Source organism: Hyla sarda, chromosome 1 (genome assembly GCF_029499605.1).
Source record: "Hyla sarda isolate aHylSar1 chromosome 1, aHylSar1.hap1, whole genome shotgun sequence".
NCBI classification, from domain to species: domain Eukaryota; kingdom Metazoa; phylum Chordata; class Amphibia; order Anura; family Hylidae; genus Hyla; species Hyla sarda.
This window is the reverse complement of record NC_079189.1, coordinates 454125790-454148093: the sequence shown is the minus strand read 5'-3', so window position 1 is coordinate 454148093 and position 22304 is coordinate 454125790. Positions and strand designations below refer to the sequence as shown.

The following is a 22304-nucleotide window of genomic DNA, read 5'->3' as shown; positions in this document are numbered from 1 at the left end:
CATTATCGGCAGGTTAGAAGCCGATAATGGCAAAAAACTTGAATATCTGCCGTGCCGATAATCGGTCGATCCCTATATCTATCTATATCTGTCAATCACAATAGGACCGCCCACTTGGCAACTTAGCCCAGAATGAACAGAAAATTACATGAATACATGGAAAGTTTTCCTGGAACTTTATAAACACAACTATATATGAATCTGCTCAGCTCTTCCTGTCCTATAACATTCGCCTGCGGATTGGAGTTCACTGATAAAGGGGAATCCTACTACTAGTGAATTATTGTCTAATGTATAAACAGTATATAGTGTAGTGTCACTATAGGGCTCTGCTCTCAAATAATGAGCGGCACCAAGAGTACAGGGCACATCCCCTTTTATGTAGGATTTTTTAGACTAAAGCAAAGTAAGAAGTGGGTGCAGAGCGGGTGCTTATCAACTGTGTCCCACTTAATTTTACACTTACACTCCCTGGTTTTCTGGCTTCCTTGTACAGCAAGAGTATCCCAGGATCCCAAACAAGTCAGTAAAGGCGCTGCCATCCGCTGGCTTGGAAACAAAGACAGTCTGTCCACACATGAACACCAAGAAGGAAACACCAATGCAGACGGCGGGGATGATGTATCCAGTGAGGAATCCTATGTTCTGCTGCACATATGCAATCCCACTAAGAGAGATGATCGCTCCCAGGTTAATGCTCCAGTAGAACCAGTTGAAAAATCTACGTGTTGCCTCCGGCCCACGGTCTTTGACCTAGACAAAAACACAAAAAAGCAGATAGTATGTACAGAGGAAGAGTATTTATACAGTAAAATATCTATATCCAAACAATAAAGCAAAAGTGTCATTGTGAAGGGACTCAAGGTCCGGGTGCTCAGCTAAGTCCAGAGGTCTAACCACTACCCCATGACAAGCATCCAATATTCCAAATGGGACAAAAATAGCGGCACTGCAAATCCAAAAAATTAGGTGGTTTATTTTTCAAATTGTATAATTATTATATACACACACACATACACACACACACATATACTATATATATATATATATATATATATATATATATATATATATATATATATATATATATATATATATACACATATATACACACACATATATACACACACACACACATATATATATATATACACACACATACACACACACACAGTTGGGTGACCACATAGTATCTGTCCGGATCAACAAAGAGCCTGTAAAAAAGGATCCAGTGTTATCAGAACCTCAATGGAGAAACACCTGCAGGGTGAAGCATGTTGTATGTTGTCTAGTGACCTTTATAAATATTCTGCATTCATTTTAAGGCATTTTTTGAAGAAGCTGCACAAGCACTTTTTGGGGGAATTTATTAAGCCGCCATGGCAGTTTTCTGAGCTGTAAAACATCTGGTGTAGATTTCTAAGTCTGCTCCATGGACAGAGTGATGCGCCTCTTAGGTTTGGCATATCTGGCTCCAGTGCACTTCCTACTATCCAGGTACATGAGCTATGTGGTATTAATACCTGCTGTATGTTAGCTTACAGTAGCCGTGGACCGTATACCTGACTTATGATGTGGGCGTTACTAACATACACAGCACAGGGGCAGAAAGTGTCCAGAGCACGAGGAGCCTTTTGAAACCACGTTGTACAACAGTTTTCATCCTACTTGTTAATGGAAAGCACAGGCACTGGGACTTACCAAAACTTAAAGGGAATGTCCCATGAAGCAAAGTTACCGAAATCAGATGTGCACCACATACTTAGATGTAACGGAGGACAAATGTGCTGCTTTTAAGTAAGGTTACTTATATTACTGTACTGTTTCTCCCCCATGGATCTCATCACTTCCTGGTTTCCTCTCTGAACTGTGACCCTGCTGTTGCCAGGAAACCGAGCACACATTTTTCTTCATGGGACAACCCCTTTAAGGCAACCGTTGGCTTACACTAAACATTTTTTGCAGCTGTATACTACAGAGGAAATTCTTTTCTTTTTGAATTTAATTTTTAATTTATTTTTGTCTTGACCACAGTGCTCTCTGCTGACACCTCTGTCCTTGTCAGGAACTGTCTAGAACAGCATATGTTTGCTATGGGGATTTTCTCCTGCTCTGAACAGTTCCTGATACAGGCATCAGGTGTCAGCAGAGAGCACTGTGCACAAGACAAAAAAGAAATTCAAAAAAGAAAAAAATCCTCTGTAGCATACAGCTGCTAATAAGTACTGGAAGAGTAGAGATTTTTTATTTAATCAAAAATGTAGTAATTTAGAAATATGTTTAACTTTATGGCACCAGTTGATTTAAAAAAAAATGATGTTTTCCACCGGAGTACCCCTTTAAAGGAAACTTGCCGCCCCCTTCCCATTTTTTCACTAACTTATTGTGCACAGCCTTCAGAGACCCCACAGTGATCCCTCCTGTCCTATGCTAAGGGTAGAGAGAATAGGGAGGAGGCGCTCTCATGTGCAGGAATCCAAGTAAATCCACAGGCGGGGGAGGGGAGGAGGAAGACAGCCGCTTACCAAAGTTGGTTGTGTAACATTCACAACAATGTAAAGCGTGTGTCAAATAAGTTCCATCTGCAGCCGTCCTGTAGAGGAATGTATGTAACAGAGGGGACTTCGGAGTTTTACAGGATCCCCCGGCACTGATCGGAACAAGAAGAGCAGAACAAAGGACCTTCAGGTGAGTAACTATTGCTCCAGCATACAACGCATTTTGCTGCGCATGCGCAGCAAAAGGTGTTGCATTCTGGACCAATAAAGTTACTCACTTGAAGGTCCTTTGTTCTGAACAGTGCCAGGTGATCCTGTACAATTCCGAAGTCCCCTCTGTTACATGCTAAGGGTAGTCAGTTTTATAAGGACACTGATGTGGATGGCTCAAATCCTAAGAATGTCCTTGACAAAAAGGGGGAGATTTATCAAAACCTGTGCAAAGGCAAGTTACCCAGTTGCCCAAGACAACCAGAGGCCTGGTTAAAAGTTAAAGAAGCAAGCTGATTGGTTGCTATGGGCAACTTTTCCTCTGGACAGGTTTTGATAAACCTCCCCCAAAGAACGCAGTTTCCAGGCCAGTGACTTTTTCCTCTCTCATCCCCTGGTAGTAATAAAAGGGTTTCTGATCGATCCTGAACGTGCTCTTTAGCCAGTCATCTGCTGCTTTAAAAATGCATTTTATAGATTTACTAAATCCGTAAGACCTGGCCATTGGATTGTTTGACTTCTTGTGAAGCGGAAACATCAATGAGAAGCAGCTGCTCCCCCACATAGTGTAGGCCACTACCATGTCCCATGTTGCCACCGAAAGTGACATCACCACAAGAACTAGTTAGTGCTGGGCGGTAGGACCAAAAATGTATATCACGGTATTTTTCTAAATTATGGCAGTTTCACGGTATTTAATGGTAGTTCTGCTCGAGTTTCCTGCACGCGCCCAGAAGTCACATGCCCGCCAGACGTTTTAGTCCCCTACCAGTCAGTTCGGTGCGGCTCGGACTACACTTACCAGAGACGTTGTGTATGGCCAGATGTTTCTCTACACCATCATAATTTGGAGTTGGTTGCTATGGAAACTATTGTGGTATGTGAAAAGTTAATATCTTAAAGAAAAAGATACTACACACCAGTATTCGGTATGAACCGGTATACCGCCCAGCACTAACCCGCTAAAATGTTTGTCCAATCCCTCCCACTAACATAGGAATGTACATACACTAGAGTACAATGCTCCGTACATACTCCCCTAGTGCATGTACAGATGTCACTGACCGATGCAATGCTCTGCACATACCTGCCCTATGGGGGATGTATGAGGGCTCATTTGTTGCACCGTGGGCTGCACTTTTTATCAGTACCATTTTGTTTTAATAGGACTTTTAGATCGCTTTTTATTATTTTCTTTATGGCATATGAAGTGACCAAAAATACGCAATTTTTGACTTCAGTTTTTTTTTACACGTGTAACACCATCGAGCGTGCAATTTCATTAACATTATTTTTTAATAGTTCAGACATTGATACAAGCGGCGATACCACATCCATTTTTTTTTACATTATTTTAGGGAAGGGGTAAATGGGATAATAATAAAAAAAAAATAATAATTAACACACTTTCATTACACTTTGTTACTTTTTGTTATAGGTACTATAGGGTATGTGCAGACTGCAGAGCATTGCACCCTAGGGTCTGTAGAAGACACTACATGGTGCAATGCTCTGCAGTCTGCACATACCCCCATGTGTATAGCAGTGTCTGTGTACATTCCTACACAGGTGGGGGTATGTGCAGAGCATTGCATTCTTGTGTGAAGTACAGACTACGGTGCAATGCTCTGCACATACCCCCACCTGTATAGGAATTTACACCCACCCACTGCTATACACATGGGAGGGTATGTGCACTCTAAGGTCTGTAAAATACACTAGGGTGCAATGCTCTGTATGCAGTCTTCTTTGCACATACCACCCACCCCCATGTGTATAGCAGTACAGAGCAGACTGCAGACACAGATGGGAGGAACACCTGGGCAGCGGCACTGACGGTTGAAGATGGCAGTCCAGGGAAGGCTGAGCGGGGGAAGGAATGGCGGCACTACGGTGGCAGGAGGAGAAAGTTAGGAGGAGCAGCAGCCCCACCCTGGTGAGTGATTGGTGACTGTACTCGGAGGGTGGGGCTGCCACTGAGTCTGTTGCCAAGTCTGAGCTGCTGCGGGGATTGTGGGACCCGCAGGTATAGCGCCTGACCGCCTGTGCCTGCCTGAAGCAGCCTCCTGACCGGTATTGCGGTATATGAAAAATTCTTATCGCAACAAAAAATAAAAAAAAAAAAATAAAAAAACACAACACACACACCAAACTGTATTCGGTATGAATTGGAATACCGCCCAGCACTAGAACTAGTCATTGGGAACTTCCTTGGCTGAGAAGCTACACAAAGCAGAGATCACCACCCAAAAGCCCACACCTTGGCTGGAGAAGTGAAGCAAAGCACTGCTGATCTCTGGAGCACAGAATAATCACACCTCTCCATCTGCCCAAAATCTGATGGACGTAGTATAGGAGGAACAGCAGCAGAATAGAACAAAGCATGGGGAACTCCCTGTCTGAAGGTGTAGATCCAAGCTTTTGTCCCCTGTATTTCATTGACCAGCTCTGACATTTAAAAGGGGTTATCCAGGAATAGAAAGAAAAAAAAAAGTGTAAATTCTTTCCAAAACCGCTCCCTGTCTGTCTCCAGGTTAGGTGTGGTTCTGCAGCTCAGTTCTATTGAAGTGAATGTAGCAAAGTTGTAAAACCACTCACAACCTGATTACAGACATGGAGCTGTTTTTCAAAGAAATTACCTGTTTTTTCTATTCCTGGATAACCCCTTAAGGATTCTCATTTACTTTCTCTGACCCAGTAACCAGATGTATTAATAAAGTATACAATCTTACAGCCTGTTCGTGAATGGCTGGGTTTTTAAGAACTATATTGGTGTTCTATCACTTCCCTTCGCAGGCACACACACATTTCCCCTAGTCATTTTGAAGATTAGGATCTAGTAGTATACCGTAAATACTCGAGCATTAGCCGACCCGAATATAAGCTGAGGCCCCTAGTTTTACCTCAAAAACCCAGGAAACGTTATTGACTCGACTATAAGCCTAGGGTGGGAAATAAATCACCCCCCCCCATGTCATCATCCAGTCCCCCGCATCATCACCCTGTCATCATCACCCCCGTCATCATCCCTCATCATCATCACCTGTCAATCCCTTCATCAGTGGTCTTCCAGCTGCGGACCTCCAGATATTGCAAAATTACAACTCCAAGCATGCCCAGACAGCCATCGGCTGTCCAGGCATGCTGGGAATTGTAGTTTTGAAACCTCTGGAGGTCCGCAGGTTGAAGACCCCCTGCGGCCTTCGTCATCATTCCCCCCCCCCTTCATCATCACCGCTTGTCAATCCCTTCATCAGTGGTCTTCAACCTGCGGACCTCCAGATGTTGCAAAACCAACTCCCTGTGGGGATGGTTAGTCGGTACGGGTTGTCCATTTTCACCAGGGGGGGCCTTCTTCTCTGCACTTTGGGCCCGGACTAGTGACGTTGCCTTGATGACGACGCACAGGGACGTTGCGCATGAACGTCCCTGTGCGTCGTCGTCAAGGCAACGTCCCTACTCCGGGGCTGAGCCCGAAGCGCAGAGAAGAGGCCCCCCAGGTGAAAATGGACAGCCCGCAACGACTAACCATCATCACCGGATGGTCCGTGCAGCATAGATGGCCCGAACCAGCTCCCCCTAACGTCCCGCCGAGGGGAGGGGAGTACAAAACAAAAGGGGGGGCTGGATGATGACGAAGGCCGCAGTGGTCTTCAACCTGCGGACCTCCAGAGGTTTCAAAACTACAACACCCAGCATGCCCGGACAGCCGATGGCTGTCCGGGCATGCTGGGAGTTGTAGTTTTGAAACATCTGGAGGTCCGCAGGTTGAAGACCACTGATTAAGGGATTGACAGGCGGAGAGTTCACTCGAGTATAAGCCGAGGAGGGCGTTTTCAGCACGAAAAATCGTGCTGAAAAACTCTGCTTATACTCGAGTATATACGGTAGATTATTTTCAATATGTTTAACAGAGAAGCTATTCTGCTCAGGTGTCCACATTGCTGCTGCCCATTTAATGTTCACACCAGAGACGTACATGCCTGATGTACCATATTCAACCGTACACCATACACGGGCACACGTCATTATATTATATTATATTATATTATATTATATTATATTATATATATATATATATATATATATATATATATATATATATATATATATATATATATACACACACACACACACACAGGTGTCACCAAAGGTGTGCCGTTAAGCTGTAGTGCACAGAGCAGTAGGTGACATTATGGAGTGCTGGCACCATCTTGGGGATACAGAGTGTCACTGCGGTTGCTACAATGCACCATTAGTTTATTTTGAACATTTTAATTCCCAGATAAACTCTTTAGTAATAAGACTGGGGGAGGGGAGGTAACTGATATAGGTTTTGTGTATTACCCCTGACTCATCACAATAAGATTGTAACCTTATATAGAGGCTAGGGATTCATACAGCGAGAACTGCTCCAGGCATATCCCATGACTGTTCATCTCATGACATGTTTTATACCACTATGATCACACAATACTGTTATTCCGGTTACATTTTTTATACAATACTCTGCAGTCTAAAGAGGGGCATTTATCATCCCTGCATCTGGTGTAAACTAGGGCTGGGCAGTATACCGGTTCATATCGAACACCAAATTTTTTTTGGGGCTGCACGATATGAATTTTCCCCCATACCGCAATACCGGTTGGGCCCCTCCCCCTCGGGAATGTATTATCAGCCCAGCGCAGCCCCCGGGGGGCCGCGGCACTGGATTTCTATACTGTACACCAGTGGTCTCCAACCTGTAGACCTCCAGATGTTGCAAAACTACAACTCCCAGCATGCCTGGACAGCTGTTGGCTGTCCAGGCATGCTGTGAGTTGTAGTTTTGAAACAGCTGGAGGTCCGCAGGTTTGAGACCACTGCTGTACGCTGTATCCCTATGCCTGGGCTGCAAAAGATACAGAAAATAAACTTTAACTTACCTACGTCGGCCACACGCTGGGGACGGGAACATCGGACAGCCGTCAGCCTATCACTGGCCGCAGCGATGTCCCGCCCTGGCCAGTGATAGGCTGAGCCCACTGTCATGTAAGGAGCTCTGGCCGGCTTCTTACATGACAGTGCGCTCAGCCTATCACTGGCCAGGGCGGGATATCTTTGCGGCCGGTGATAGGCTGACGTCTGTCAGACGTTCCAGTCCCAAGGAACAGCGTGTGGCCGACGTAGGTAAGTTAAAGTTTATTTTCTTTATCTTTTGCAGCCCGGCACAGGGATACAGCAGTGGTCTCAAACCTGCGGACCTCCAGCTGTTGCAAAACTACAACTCCCAACGTGCCCGGACAGCCATTGGCTGTAGTTTTGCAACAACTGGAGGTCCGCAGGTTTGAGACCACTGGCGTACAGTGAGTTCCATCGCCGGAGGCCCCCAACAGAGGAGGGCAGTGCTTGAACGTGACATCTGTTAGTAGTGCCCAGCTGGGCTGATCATTAATTGGGGGGGGAGCAGAACAGCGCTGGCGGGTCACATGATTTTGGGGGGGGGGGGGTGAAGCCGAACACCGCGCGCGAGTCACATGGGGCGGGGGTTTGTGAAAATACCGTCATATACCGTGGAACTGCCGTAAGTTAAAAGAAAATACCGTGATACACATATTTGGTCATACCGCCCAGCCCTAGTGTAAACTGCAAAAAGTTGTATACGGTTTTATTGCAAGCACCAGCTTTCTACAATTCTTATATTTTACTTTTTGACAACTTCCGCCTTGCTGTCAAAGTAGGAGGGGCTTAATACGGAGGGGTGTGGTTTCATCTGAAGGAAAAAATAAAAAATCCACCTGCAAAAACTACTTGAAAAGGTGTTTATTATGTTGCTTTTCCAGAGGATATTTTTAAGCTCCCATTTAATGTGAGCTTCCAAGTGGAACGGCTCTGATAAACAGTCTACTCTTTTTCAGAGTGGATTTTCATTTAAAAGGGGTACTCCAGTGGAAAACTAACTTTCTAGCACCAGTTGATTTAAAAAAAAAATAAACAGATTAGTAAATTACTTCTATTTAAAAATCTTAATCCCTCCAGTACTTAGCTGCTGTATGGTCTAGAAGAAATTGTATTTCTTTCTGGAATTTTTTTCTGTCTGACCACAGTGCTCTCTGCTGACACCTCTGTCCGTATCAGGAACTGTCCAGAGCAGGAGAGGTTTGCTATGAGGATTTGCTTGTACTCTGGACAGTTCCTGGCATGGACAGAGGTGTCAGCAGAGATCACTGTGGTCAGACAGAATTCCAGAGACAAATACAATTTCCTCTAGAGCATACAGCAGCTGATAAGTACTGGAAGGATTAAGAATTTTAAATAGAAGTAATTTACTAATCTGTTTAACTTTCTGGCACCAGTTAATTAAAAAAATGGTTTCCCATTGGAGTATCCCTTTAAATCAGTGGCAGCTGAATTTTTTTGTAAGGCTTTTTTTCCCCCCTGTGCGAACATACCCCAAGGGTAGGGATACACATTTTACACACTGTGGATGAGCCTGCCACCGGCAGTCACAGAGCGAACACACAGAGCTACCTGGCTAAACGTGGGGGGGGCAGAGTTGTCAAGTCACAAAACTCTGTCCCCGTAGTCCTGACCCTTCAGACACAGCGCGAACATCGCTCTGTGCAGCTGCCATAGGTGGGTGTCTGCATGAGATATTGCGGGGGTGCCCAGTGATCAGACATATACCCTATCCTTGGGATAGGGGGATAAGATGTCTTAGGGCCGGAGTGCCCCTTTAAGTAAAAGGGGAAAAAAAAGAAAGCTGAAATCCGCAGCGGAATATGTACTAGGTTCACACACTACAAATTTTCTGTAACAGACCTGAAACCAATTTGTTGCAGAAACCCTGAACATTTTCTGCAGCGTGTAAACATAGCTATTTTGCTAATAAATGGATTTCTACAGCAAATTCTTGTTTCTTGTGTGAGGAGTAATACTGTACCACCATTTATCCACTCAGCACAGCACAGTATCTACTAAGAAGTGTACCGTATATACTCGAGTATAAGCCGACCCGAGTATAAGCCGAGACCCCTAATTTCAACCCAAAATCCCAGGAAAAGTTATGACTCGAGTATAAGCCTTGGGTGGGAAATACATCATCCCCCCCCTGTCATCATCCAGACCAGTCATTAACAGCCTCATCATCATCATCATCCCCTTGTCATCATCCCACACATCCCCCCCTTCATCATCCCCTTGTCATCATCCCCCCCACCCCCCCTTCATCATCCCCTTGTCATCATCCCCCCACCCCCCTTCATCATCCCCTTGTCATCATCCCACACACACCCCTTCATCATCCCCTTGTCATCATCCCACACACACCCCTTCATCATCCCCTTGTCATCATCCCACACACACCCCTTCATCATCCCCTTGTCATCATCCCACACACACCCCTTCATCATCCCCTTGTCATCATCCCACACACACCCCTTCATCATCCCCTAATCATCATCCCACACACACCCCTTCATCATCCCCTTGTCATCATCCCACACACACCCCTTCATCATCCCCTTGTAATCATCTCACACACCCCCCTTCATCATCCTCTTCTCATCACCCGCCCTCAGTGGTCTTCAACCTGCGGACCTCCAGAGGTTTCAAAACTACAACTCCCAGCAAGCCAGGGCAGCCATCGGCTGTCCGGGCTTGCTGGGAGTTGTAGTTTTGAAACCTCCGGAGGTCTGCAGGTTGAAGACCACTGCGGCCTTCGACATCACCCAGCCCCCTCTTACCCCCCTTTAGTTCTGTACAGTACTCACCTCCGCTCGGCGCTGGTCCGATCCTGCAGGGCTGTCTGGAGAGGAGGTGGTCCGGTGGGATAGTGGCTCCGGGCTGCTATCTTCACCGGGAGGCCTCTTCTCCGCGCTGCGGGCCCAGAATAGAGGCGTTTCCTGGACGATGACGCAGAAGTACGTTGGCAATGAACGTACCTCTGCGTCGTTGTCAAGGCAACGTGACTATTCTGGGCCGGGCCCGAAGCGCTTAGAAGAGGCCTCCCTGGTGAAGATAGCAGCCCGGAACCACTATTCCACCGGACCATCTCCTCACCGACAGTCCTGCAGGACCGGACCAGCGCCGAGCGGAGGTGAGTACTGTACAGAACTAAAGGGGGGTGAGAGGGGGCTGGATGATGTCGAAGGCCGCAGTGGTCTTCAACCTGCGGACCTCCGGAGGTTTCAAACTACAACTCCCAGCAAGCCCGGACAGCCGATGGCTGCCCGGGCTTGCTGGGAGTTGTAGTTTTGAAACCTCTGGAGGTCCGCAGGTTGAAGACCACTGCGGGTGGAGAGTTCACTCGAGTATAAGCCAAGGGGGGTGTTTTCAGCACGAAAAATCGTGCTGAAAAACTCGGCTTATACTCGAGTATATACGGTAAGTAGTAACTTACCGCACCAGAATAACGCCTGGAAACTATGGTGCAGCAGCCTCCCATTGTCTTCAATAGGATTCGGCAGCACCATTCACACTAAGGAATTTCTGGAAATTCCAGATCCCAGAATCCGCCCTGAAATGCATTGCCGTCTATTAAGACGGCTAATTTTTTTTTTTTTTTAAGCGGTTCTAGCGCTGGCTTGTTTTGCCGGCACCAGCTCCAGACAGAGTCTCTGGGTGTAGATTCCGTAGTGTGTATGAGCCCTAACAGTTAAATGACAAGCAGAGAGATCTCCTGTCAGTCCTCATCGGCAGGTGTCAGCCACAGATGGCATTTGCCAGGTATAGTGTAGGCCTGGCTCCTCACCCCCACTCCCTCCAACAACCCATGACTTAAAAAAAAAAAAAATAAATAAAAAAAAAAAAAAAAAAAAAAAAATATCATCAAATGGTGCAAGAAAGTTAAACAGATTTGCAAATTACTTCTATGAATTTTTTTTTTAGTTCTTCCTGTACTTAGCTGCTGTACTATCCACAGAAAGTTATTTTCTTTTTGTCTGACCACAGTGCTCTCTGCTGACACCTCTGTCCATGTCAGGACCTGTCCAGAGCAGGAGAGGTTTGCAATGGGGATTTGCTTCTACTCTGGACAGAGGTGTCAGCAGAGAGCACTGTGTCAGACAGAAAGATAATTAAAAAAGAAAGGAACTTTCTCTGTAGTATACAGCAGCTGATAAGTACTGGAAGGATTAAGATTTTTTTAATAGAAGTAATTTACAAATCTGTTTAACATTCTGGCATCATCTGATTAAAAAAAAAAAATTTCAGTGGAGTACCCCTTTAAGGGTACAGTCAAAGGTATAGTTATTGCTCGAAATGTAACGCTGTTTGAACCAACGTAAAGAATCGATTGAAGGCCGTGTCAAATCTACAGCAAACAGAAGTGCCTGTGAGTTCACAGTGAATATGGATGACCAGCTGCAGGGGCCTCTTGGCTGTATATATCATCATCATCATCATCATCATCATCATCATCATCAAGCAGTTGGACTTTCCCTTTATTAAAATACTAATAGTTCAGTGAACATGTATTCCATGTAAATAGGGGCTCTCCACGTTCTCAGGAAATACATTACACAAGTCCTACTCACACCGCATACGACAAGTGATCTTTGTGGGCACATCTGCAGTCACAGCCGGGTGCTTGCTGTATCCTTGTGTGTCTACAAGATGGACTACAATAAAACTGGGGATCCCCATTAACCCCTTAAGGACCAAAGTTTTTTTCAGTTTTTTCCTCCTTACCTTAAAAAAAATAAAAATTAAAATCATAATTCTTTCAATTTTGCACCTAAATATCCATATGATGGCTTATTTTTTGCGCCACCAATTCTACTTTGTAATGACATCTGTAATTTTACCCCAAAATCTACAGCAAAACGGAAAAAAAAAAAATCATTGTGAGACAAAATTTAAAAGGAAAAAAAAAACGCCATTTTGTAACTTTTGGGGGCTTCAGTCGCTACGCAGTACATTTTTCAGTAAACGTGACATTCTGTAGGTCCATACGGCTAAAATTATACCCTACTTATAAAGGTTTAATTTTGTCGTACTTCTGAAAAAAAAATCATAACTACATGCAGGAAAATTAAAGAACTAAAAAAAAGTAAAGAACTAGAGCAGTTCTGTAAATAGAATAAGGTTAGGCGGTGTACAGGATACAGACAAACCAGGCGTCTACGTATCCATGACACAAAGCTACAGTATAAGAAAGAACAAAAGCCAACATATGCATTCTAATACACTCAGACATATTATAGCAGTGTTTGCCAACCAGGGCGCCTCAAGCTATTGCAAAACTACAATTCTCAGCACGTTTAAAATTGTCATCTTCTGATCCCTATAACTTTTTATTTTTCCGCATATGGGTCGGTATGAGGGCTAATTTTTTTTGCGCTGTGGTCTAAAGTTTTTAGCGGTACCATTTTTGTATTGATCGGACTTTTTGATCACTTTTTCATGATATAAAAAAATAATTACAAAAAACACACTATTTTGGACTTTGGAATTTTTTTGCGCATACGCCATTGAGCATGCGGTTTAATTAACGATATATTTTTATTATTTGGACATTTCCGCACACGGAGATACCACATTTTTATTTACACTTTTTTTTTTTTTAATGGGAAAAGGGGGGTGATTCAAACTTATTAGGGAAGGGGTTATCTTTATTCACTTTTTTTTTTTTTTGCAATGTTATAGCTCCCATAGGGATCTATAACACTGCACACACTGATCTTTTACATTGATCACTGGTTTCTCATAGGAAATTCTCATAGGATTCTGCCGCTTGACTGCTCATGCCTGGATCTCAGGCACTGAGCAGTCATTCGGACATCAGGAGGCAGGTAAGGGACCCTCCTGTCTCAGCTGTTCAGGATGTCCTGATTACGCCGCAGCGATCCCGAACAGCCCCTTAGCTAGCCGGCAACGTTTTACTTTCACTTTGAACGCCGTGTCTAAAGGGTTAATAGCGCACCGCGATCAGTGCCGCGCACTATTAGCCACGGGTCCCGGCCGTTGTTCGAGGTCAGGTCCGACCCGCTATGACGAGCGGCCATGCCGTGGCCCCACGTTATAGAACGGGAGCGGACTCATGACATACCGATACATCATGGGTCCTTAAGGGGTTAAAGGGGTAATCAGGTGGAAAGGTTTTATTTTTTTTTTTGTTTGGTGCCAGAACGTTAAACAGATTTGAAAACTACTTCTTTTAAAACTCTTAACCCTTCCAGTACTTATTAGCTGTTGAATACTACAGAGGAAATTATTTTTCTTTTTGGAACACAGAGCTCTCTGCTGACACCTCCGTCCAGAGCAGCATAGGTTTGCTATGGGGATTTTCTCCTACTCTGAACAGTTCCTAAAATGGACAGATGTCAGCAGAGAGCACTGTGCTCGTGATGTCAGCAGAGAGCTCTGTGTTCCTAAAAGAAAATTTGCTCTGAAGTATTCAGCAGCTAATAAGTACTGGAAGGATTAAGATTTTTTTAATAGAAGTATTTTACAAAATCTGTTTAACTTTCTGGCACCAGTTGATAAAAAAAAATAAATAGATTAAAAAAAAAAAAATTATATACATAAATAAAAAAATAAAAAAATAAAAAAAAGTTTTGCATCAGAGTACCCCTTTAAGAACATTCCCCACCTGAGCAGCAGAAAGACCCATGAATGACATCAAGCATAGGCCGAAAAAAAAAAAAAGTTTAAAAAAAAGTAAAGAACTAGAGCAGTTCTGTAAATAGAATAAGGTTAGGCGGTGTACAGGATACAGACAAACCAGGCGTCTACGTATCCATGACACAAAGCTACAGTATAAGAAAGAACAAAAGCCAACATATGCATTCTAATACACTCAGACATATTATAGCAGTGTTTGCCAACCAGGGCGCCTCAAGCTATTGCAAAACTACAATTCTCAGCATGCCCGGACAGCCAAAGGCTGTCCGGGCATGCTGAGAGTTGTAGTTTTTGCAACAGCTGGAGGCGCCCTGGTTGGGAAACACTGTATTATAGACTAACATTTGCAAAGACGAGAAAAACATTTATTTACAAAAAGTTTCCTGCAATTTTCCCCATTGACGCCTACAAGGCTACATTCACACACTGCAGATCTGGTCAGGAGTTTTCTGCAGTATTTGTGAACGTAATCCAGTACAGGATCCTGTATACAGAGCAAACGTAACAAAGATTCCTACGTATTCCTCGTGCCGACATCAAAATAAGCCACGCAAAACTACTGACCAAATGTGCAACGTGAGAATAAGGCAAACTGTATCCCATCCAGCGCTTGTGTTATAGAGGCATGGCCGTAAATGTTGGCACCCCTGAAATTATTCTAGAAAATGAAGTACTTCTCACAGAAAAGGATTGCAGTAACACATGTTTTGCTACACACAAGTTTATTCCCTTTGTGTGTATTGGAACTAAACCAAAAAAGGGAGGAAAAAAAGTTAATTGGACATAATGTCACACCAAACTCCAAAAATGGGCTGGACAAAATTATTGGCACCCTTAACTTAATAATTGGTTTCACACCCTTTGAAAAAATAACTGAGATCAGTCGCTTCCTATAACCATCAATAAGCTTCTTACACCTCTCAGCCGGAATGTTGGACCACTCTTCCTTTGCAAACTGCTCCAGGTCTCTCTTATTGGAAGGGCGCCTTTTCCCAACAGCAATTTTAAGATCTCTCCACAGGTGTTCAATGGGATTTAGATCTGGACTCATTGCTGCCACTTCAGAGCTCTCCAGCGCTTTGTTGTCATCCATTTCTGGGTGCTTTTTGATGTATGTTTGGGGGTCATTGTCCTGCTGGAAGACCCAAGATCTCGGACGCAAACCCAGCTTTCTGACACTGGGCTGTACATTGTTACCCAAAATCCATTGGTAATCCTCAGATTTCATGATGCCTTGTACACATTCAAGGCACCCAGTACCAGAGGCAGCAAAACAACCCCAAAACTAGGGATCAACTGATTTTTTTTTTTTTTTTTAAGGGCAGATACCAATAATCTGTGACCTTTCAGGCCGATAGCCGATAATTTATACCGATATTCTGGGTATAAGTTACCGGCTATTTATAAATTAGCCCCCCCCCCCCCCCCCCAGAAGCCGCTGCAGATCAATGCGGGCGCTTTAAATCAATGAACTGCAGCGGCTTTTGAGGGGCCAGAGACCGCTGCCACCACCAGCTTCTCTCACCCTGCCTATGCTGGCGTCCTCCTGAGTCCAATCACCGCCGCTGCCCGCCTAGCCTCTAGCCAGAGACCGCCACCGCCCGCTTCTCTCCCCCTGCCGATCCTGAGTCCAACCGCCACCGCTTCCCCATTGCCTCCCCCATCCCCAATTTTATAATTACCTGTTCCCGAGGTCCGCGCTACTTCTGGCTCCGGTGGCGTCCTGAGCGGTCATAGTTCACACTGATTCTCCCTGAGCCTGCAGGACAGCTTGAATATCTTTGGAACTTGTTTGGGGCTGCTTATCCACCATCCATACTATCCTGCGTTGACACCTTTCCTCAATTTTCTCTCTTCCATCCACGCCTAGGGAGATTAGCTACAGTGCAAACTTCTTGATAATGTTGCGCACTGTGGACAAAGGCAAATCTAGATCTCTGGAGATGGACTTGTAACCTTGAGATTGTTGATATTTTTCCACAATTTTGGTTCTCAGGTCATCAGACAGTTCTCTTCTCCTCTATCTGTTGTCCATGCTTAGTGTGGCACACACAGACACACAATACAAAGACTAAGTGAACTTCTCTCCTTTTTATCTGCTTTCAGGTTTGATTTTTATATTGCTCACACCTGTTACTTGCCCCAGGAGAGTTTAAATGAGCATCACATGCTTGAAAATAATTTTGTCCAGCCAATTTTTGGAGTTTGCTGTGACATTATGTCCAATTTATTTTTTCCTCCTTTTTTGGTTTAGTTCCAATACACACAAAGGGAATAAACCTGTGTATAGCAAAACATGTGTTACTGCAATCCTTTTCTGTGAGAAATAATTCATTTTCTAGAAAAATTTAAATGTGCCAACATTTACGGCCATGACTTTATAAGCAAAAAGAAATCCGCCATTAAAGCAGTATTCTGGCCATTGACATCTTATCCCCCCACGATCTTCGTGCATCACCAGGCATTCTGTGACGGGTGCTGCTTCAGTCTTGGAAGCGATGGGTTTCCGGAACTGGCGATGTGACATCACGACACACCCCCTCCATTCATGTCTATGGGAGACACGTATCCAGTCCTGGAAACAGAGTGCTATCGAGACTGGAGCAGCACCCGGCACAGAATGACCGGTGATGCACGAAGATCAGGGGGCAGTGGCAGGACCCCCACGATCAGACATCCTAGCCCCTATCCTTTGGGGGGGGGGGGGTGTTTAGCTCAAGGCTGAGTGCACTTTATACACCGGAAGCAGGTGCAGGGCACAGATCAATGCAGAGAGATGCAGCTCACACTGGGCAGTAATGCCAAGGCGACCGTGCGCAGCCACCATACGAGGTCCACAGAACCATTCTTGTGCACATAACTTGCTGGGTATTGTACGGTTGTCTCTGCCACTACTGCTCAGTGTGGGCTGCGTCTTTCCTTCTGATGGTAGATCTTAAAGGGTTACTATGATTTCCAAAAAGTTTGACATGTTAAAAGTTTTGACCAGTCATGGTCTGGGTGTTCAGACCCCCACTGATCACTGGAAACAGCAGGGAGATGAGCGAAGGTGAAAGCTTCTCTCATTGTAGGAGACGAGCTCCACAGACATACAACACAAGCCGTCTCTTGCTGTGAGATAAGGGGGATCAGCGATCAGTAGGGGTCTGAACACCCAGATCACCACCCATTAACACGCCTTGCAAAATTTGAACAGTTAATTATTTTTTTTTTTTACTGCTTTTGACTTGTTGCCCAAATTAGGGATCGAACGATATCGTTTTTTTAGGGCAGATACCGATAATCGGTGGAGGTTAGGGCCGATAACTTATATCGATATTCCAGTATAAGTTATCGGCTATTTATCTCCCCTCGACACCGCTGCAGATCATTGATTTAAAGCGGGCGCTTTAAATCAATGCACTGCGGTGGATTTTGCTTTGCCATAGGCCGCCGCCGCCACCACCACCACCACCCGCTTCTCTCCCCCTACCTGTCAGGGTGGTCCGGGCCATCCATCCTGTAGTGTCCGGCGGTGTTCCGGGTGGAGGGTGCACCGGTCCGGGCTGTCCTTCTCCGGGGGTCCTCTTCTCCACTCCGGGCAGGCTCCGGCCTAGTACGCTGCATAGACGCCGCTGCGCAGTGACGCCCGTGCGCAGCGACGCACCTGACGTCACGGCGTATATGCAGCGTACTAGGCCGGAGCCTGCCCGGAGTGGAGAAGAGTACCCCCGGAGAAGAAGGACAGCCCGGACCGGTGCACCCTCCACCCGGAATGCCGCCGGACACTACAGGATGGATGGCCCGGACCACCCCCATTACGGGTAAGTTTAAATTTTTTTTTTTTATTGACTCGGAGGGTGGGGGAGGGGCCCGACCGGTATAGCGGTATGGGCAAAAATCCATACCGGTATACCGCCCAGCACTACGGTGGGGCGGTCACGGTGCGGGGCGGCGGTGGCGGGGCATTATCGGCTTATCGGCAAGGTAATTGCCGATACCGATAATGCCCAAAATCGTGATTATCGGCCGATAATATCACCCATACCGATAATCAGTCGATCCCTAGCCCAAATATGTCAAAAGTTTAGATCACACTGGGTATTACTTATGAGACCTAATGTTATCACAAGTTACAGCCGGCAGTGGTGTGCAAAATAACTCTTTACCAGGCTGTCAATTAAAGGGGTATTTCAGAGGGAAAAAAATAAATTATATATCAACTGGCTCCAGAAAGTTAAACAGATTTGTAAATTACTTCTATTAAAAAAATCTTAATCCTTCAATAATTATCAGCTGCTGAAGTTGAGTTGTTCTCTTCTGTCTGGCAACAGTGCTCTCTGCTGACATCTCTGCTTGTCTCGGGAACAGCACAGAGTAGAAGAGGTTTGCTATAGGGATTTGCTTCTACTCTGGACAGTTCCTGAGACAGGTGTCATCAGAGAGCAATTAGACAGAAAAGAACAACTCAACTTCAGCAGATCATATGTACTGAAAGGATTAAGATTTTTTTTTTTTTAATAGAAGTAATTTACATATCTGTTTAACTTTCTGGAGCCAGTTGAGAAAATATATAATATCTAAAAGTTTTTTCCTGGACAACTCCTTTAAATCTGACCTTTTCTCTGCAGACAAGAGGTCAGATCTGCCAGCTGGCGAGTGGAGCCATTCACCAGCTTTTTCCTTCCTTAAAGCAACATGTCAAAAGTGATTTTAAATCTGTGTAGTCCAAACGGTGCGCTGTTACAATACTACAATGCCCAGCAAGCCCGGACAGCCAGGAGATAGTGGCCCTGATTTACTAAGAGTGTTGTGCAGGTTTCTTTCTGGGTTTTAATTCCCTACAATTTCTTTTCCACGGTGTTTACTTAGGTTTCCCTACAAATTATAATTTTTTTATCCCACATGTCCTGATCTGTAGAGTTTTCCTCACCTCAAATCCACCACATTTTCTGTGGAAACCTTAGTAAACATGGGTTTTTGTTAAAATGTCAGGGACACGCCCCTTTTCGGTGGCCACACCCCTTTCCCCAACAGCCACGCCTTTTCCGGGTTTCCCTCATTAAAATGGAGTTAGTCGGGATTTTCTCAATTCTGGCGCAGACAGAATTTCTTGCGCCCGACCCGCCAAGACATGTCAGGTTTACAATAATAAATGAGGGCCAGTGTGCGGGAAATTGCGCGGGGTCACAGCAGTCAGACAATTATCCCCCTATCCTGAGGGTAGAGGATACCTTAAAGGGGTACTCCGGTGAAAACCTTTTTTCTTTTAAATCAACTGGTGGCGGAAACTTAAACATATTTGTAAATTACTTCTATTAAAAAATCTTAATCCTTCCTGTACTTATTAGCTGCTGAATGCTACAGAGGAAATTCCTTTCTTTTTGGAACACTGATGACATCACGAACACAGTGCTCTCTGCTGACATCTCTGTCCATTTTAGCAACCGTGCATAGCAGATGTATGCTAAGGGCAGCATGGTGGCTCAGTGGTTAGCACTGCTGCCTTGCAGTGCTGGGGACTTGGGTTCAAATAACACTAAGGACAACAATAAATAGTGTTATTATAATAACGCCAGCAGAGAGAACTGTGCTCGTGATGTCATCAGAGAGCATTCCAAAAAGAAAATAATTTCCTCTGTAGTATTCAGCAGCTAATAAGTACAGGAAGGATAAGATTTTTTAATAGAAGTAATTTACAAATATGTTTAACTTTCTGCCACCAGTTGATTTAAAAGAAAAAAAGCTTTTCACCGGAGTACCCCTTTAAGTTATTTTCTGCTGCCTTCTTTAATCTGTGCAGTCAGCCATGCTTCTGCCCCTGCCAGGTGGTTCACTGGCGGTAGCAGAGGTCATGCCACTTATCTTATTAGCCATACAGGCCGCATCATAGGGAGCTGTACCAGAACCACCTGAACTCTGCTACATGTGAGCAAGGAACGTCCTCAGCGGATCAGTACAACACAGAATTAGGGTTAGTTTTGCACAGAATTTTTCACCAAAATTAAAAGGGGAACTTTGTTAATTAGTTATACCAGTGTTTTCCAACTAGGGTGCCTCCAGCTGTTGCATAACTACAACTCCCAGCATGCCCGGACAGCCAAAGGCTGTCCGGGCATGCTGGGAGTTGTAGTTTTGCAACAGCTGGAGGCACCCTAGTTGGAAAACACTCACTTATACCCTATCCTGTGGATAGGTGTGTGATTGCTGGGTGTCTGACCACTAGGACCCCCTGCGATTTTCTGCACAGAGCGGTGGTCGACAAGTGCGGCAGAAATTCACTGTACAGAACGGAGGGCGGCTGCAGCAAGAAGATTCCACTTGAATCCCTTAGGCTATGTTCACACGGCCTGGAAAGTTTCCAGCAGATATACCACAGACAGCAGAACATGCCGGAACTAGGACTGCTTGGGAATTTCACCAAGTGCAGCAGAAGTTGAAATCAATGGGACTCTGCCGCAGCAGAATTTCCAAGTGGAATATTGCTGTGTAATTCCGCCATGTGAACATAGCCTTATTGTAGCCCTGGTAACAGTATTATAAACAAGCTTCACCAGAGGAGCTATGGCATCATACCATCCGGGCACACAGATACCTGGTCGGCTCCGAAGGGAGTGATGTTGGCCTTGACAGAGCCCACCCCCAGCGCCACCACCACCAGGCCTATGAAGAGGGGGGTGGCACAGTACCGGGCAGTCCGCTCCTGGCACTGGACGTAGGATCCATTGGCGGCGGTGCCATTGGGTGTAGTGCAGTTCTCCACTCTGGTCATTGAGATTTCCCCGCAGAGGCCGGTCCGGGTGTCGGGGTAGGTGATGAGGGGGAAGAGCAGCATGCCCAGCAGGTACAGCACCATGCTCAGCAGGATGGTACAGAAGCGCCCGATCAGAGCGTCCGCCAGCCACCCCGCGAACGGGGACACCAGGTAGGTGGTTCCCATGAAGAGGAGCAGCGCCTGGCTGGCCTGGGTGCCCTCCCAACTATACACGGGTCCATTGAGGAACAGCACCAGGTTGGAGGTGATGCCATAGAAGGCCACTCTCTCCAGCAGCTCCGACAGCAGCACAGCGGCACAGGCCAAGCGGCGGCCCGAGAACACTGACCCGGTCCCCGGGGGAGAAACACCGGCTCGGCCTCCCAGCAGCGGGCTCCGCTCGGTAGAGTCTTCCATGCCGGCGGTCACCGCAGTGATTCCATGTACCGGGAGCCCCTCTCTGCCTGGACTAATTCTCCGGTCACACAGGAAGTGTTCGCCCAGCCCAGCGAAGACGTGTCACAGCCACGCCCACTTCTGCTTCTTTCCTCCAATCAAAGCGATCACTCCTCCCACCTTCCCCATGACAATCCACCATTTGCCTTACTCGTGACTGGTGCCACACCCCTGCCATGATGCTCAGCAATCTGATTGGCTGAGATCCCTCTTGTGTCACTCTCTGCGAGGCCGCTCATTGGTTATCGGCAGCGGAGGTCTTGTGATGTTTACAGGGGGATCCTGAAAGTACACAAGGCTTCACGTGTCTGCGGTGCGGGGAGGAGGCCAAGTGTTTACTCAGTGTTGTATAATGGACAGCTGGTCTGCAGGGCAATGGTGCTGACATGGGCCCAGTATAGTATGGATACCAGTGTAATAGACAGCCATTCTATAGAGTAATGGTGCTGACATGGGCCCAGTGTAGTATGGATACCAGTGTAATAGACAGCCATTCTATAGAGCAATGGTGCTGACATGGGCCCAGTATAGTATGGATACCAGTGTAATAGACAGCCATTCTATAGAGCAATGGTGCTAACATGGGCCTAGTATAGTATGGATACCAGTGTAATAGACAGCCATTCTATAGAGCAATGGTGCTGACATGGGCCCAGTATAGTATGGATACCAGTGTAATAGACAACCATTCTATAGAGCAATGGTGCTGACATGGGCCTAGTATAGTATGGATACCAGTGTAATAGACAGCCATTCTATAGAGCAATGGTGCTGACATGGGCCCAGTGTAGTATGGATACCAG

At 45.6% G+C, this 22304-nt stretch overlaps 1 protein-coding gene across 2 annotated transcripts in view; it reads right to left on the bottom strand.

The window, feature by feature from the left end:
• SLC15A4 (solute carrier family 15 member 4) overlaps window positions 1-21665 on the bottom strand; it is a 36199-nt gene extending 14534 nt beyond the window's left edge. Inside the window, exons 1-2 of one of the 2 annotated variants that reach the window (XM_056533670.1) lie at window positions 20887-21665; window positions 467-753 (exon numbers count right to left, since the gene is read on the bottom strand). In XM_056533670.1, the coding sequence (XP_056389645.1) occupies window positions 467-753; window positions 20887-21462 (863 nt within the window). In that variant the 5' untranslated portion in view covers window positions 21463-21665. The remainder of the gene's footprint in view (window positions 1-466; window positions 754-20886) is intronic. The other variant, XM_056533659.1, reaches the window with a different exon arrangement.
• Between the last annotated feature and the right edge of the window lie 639 nt (window positions 21666-22304).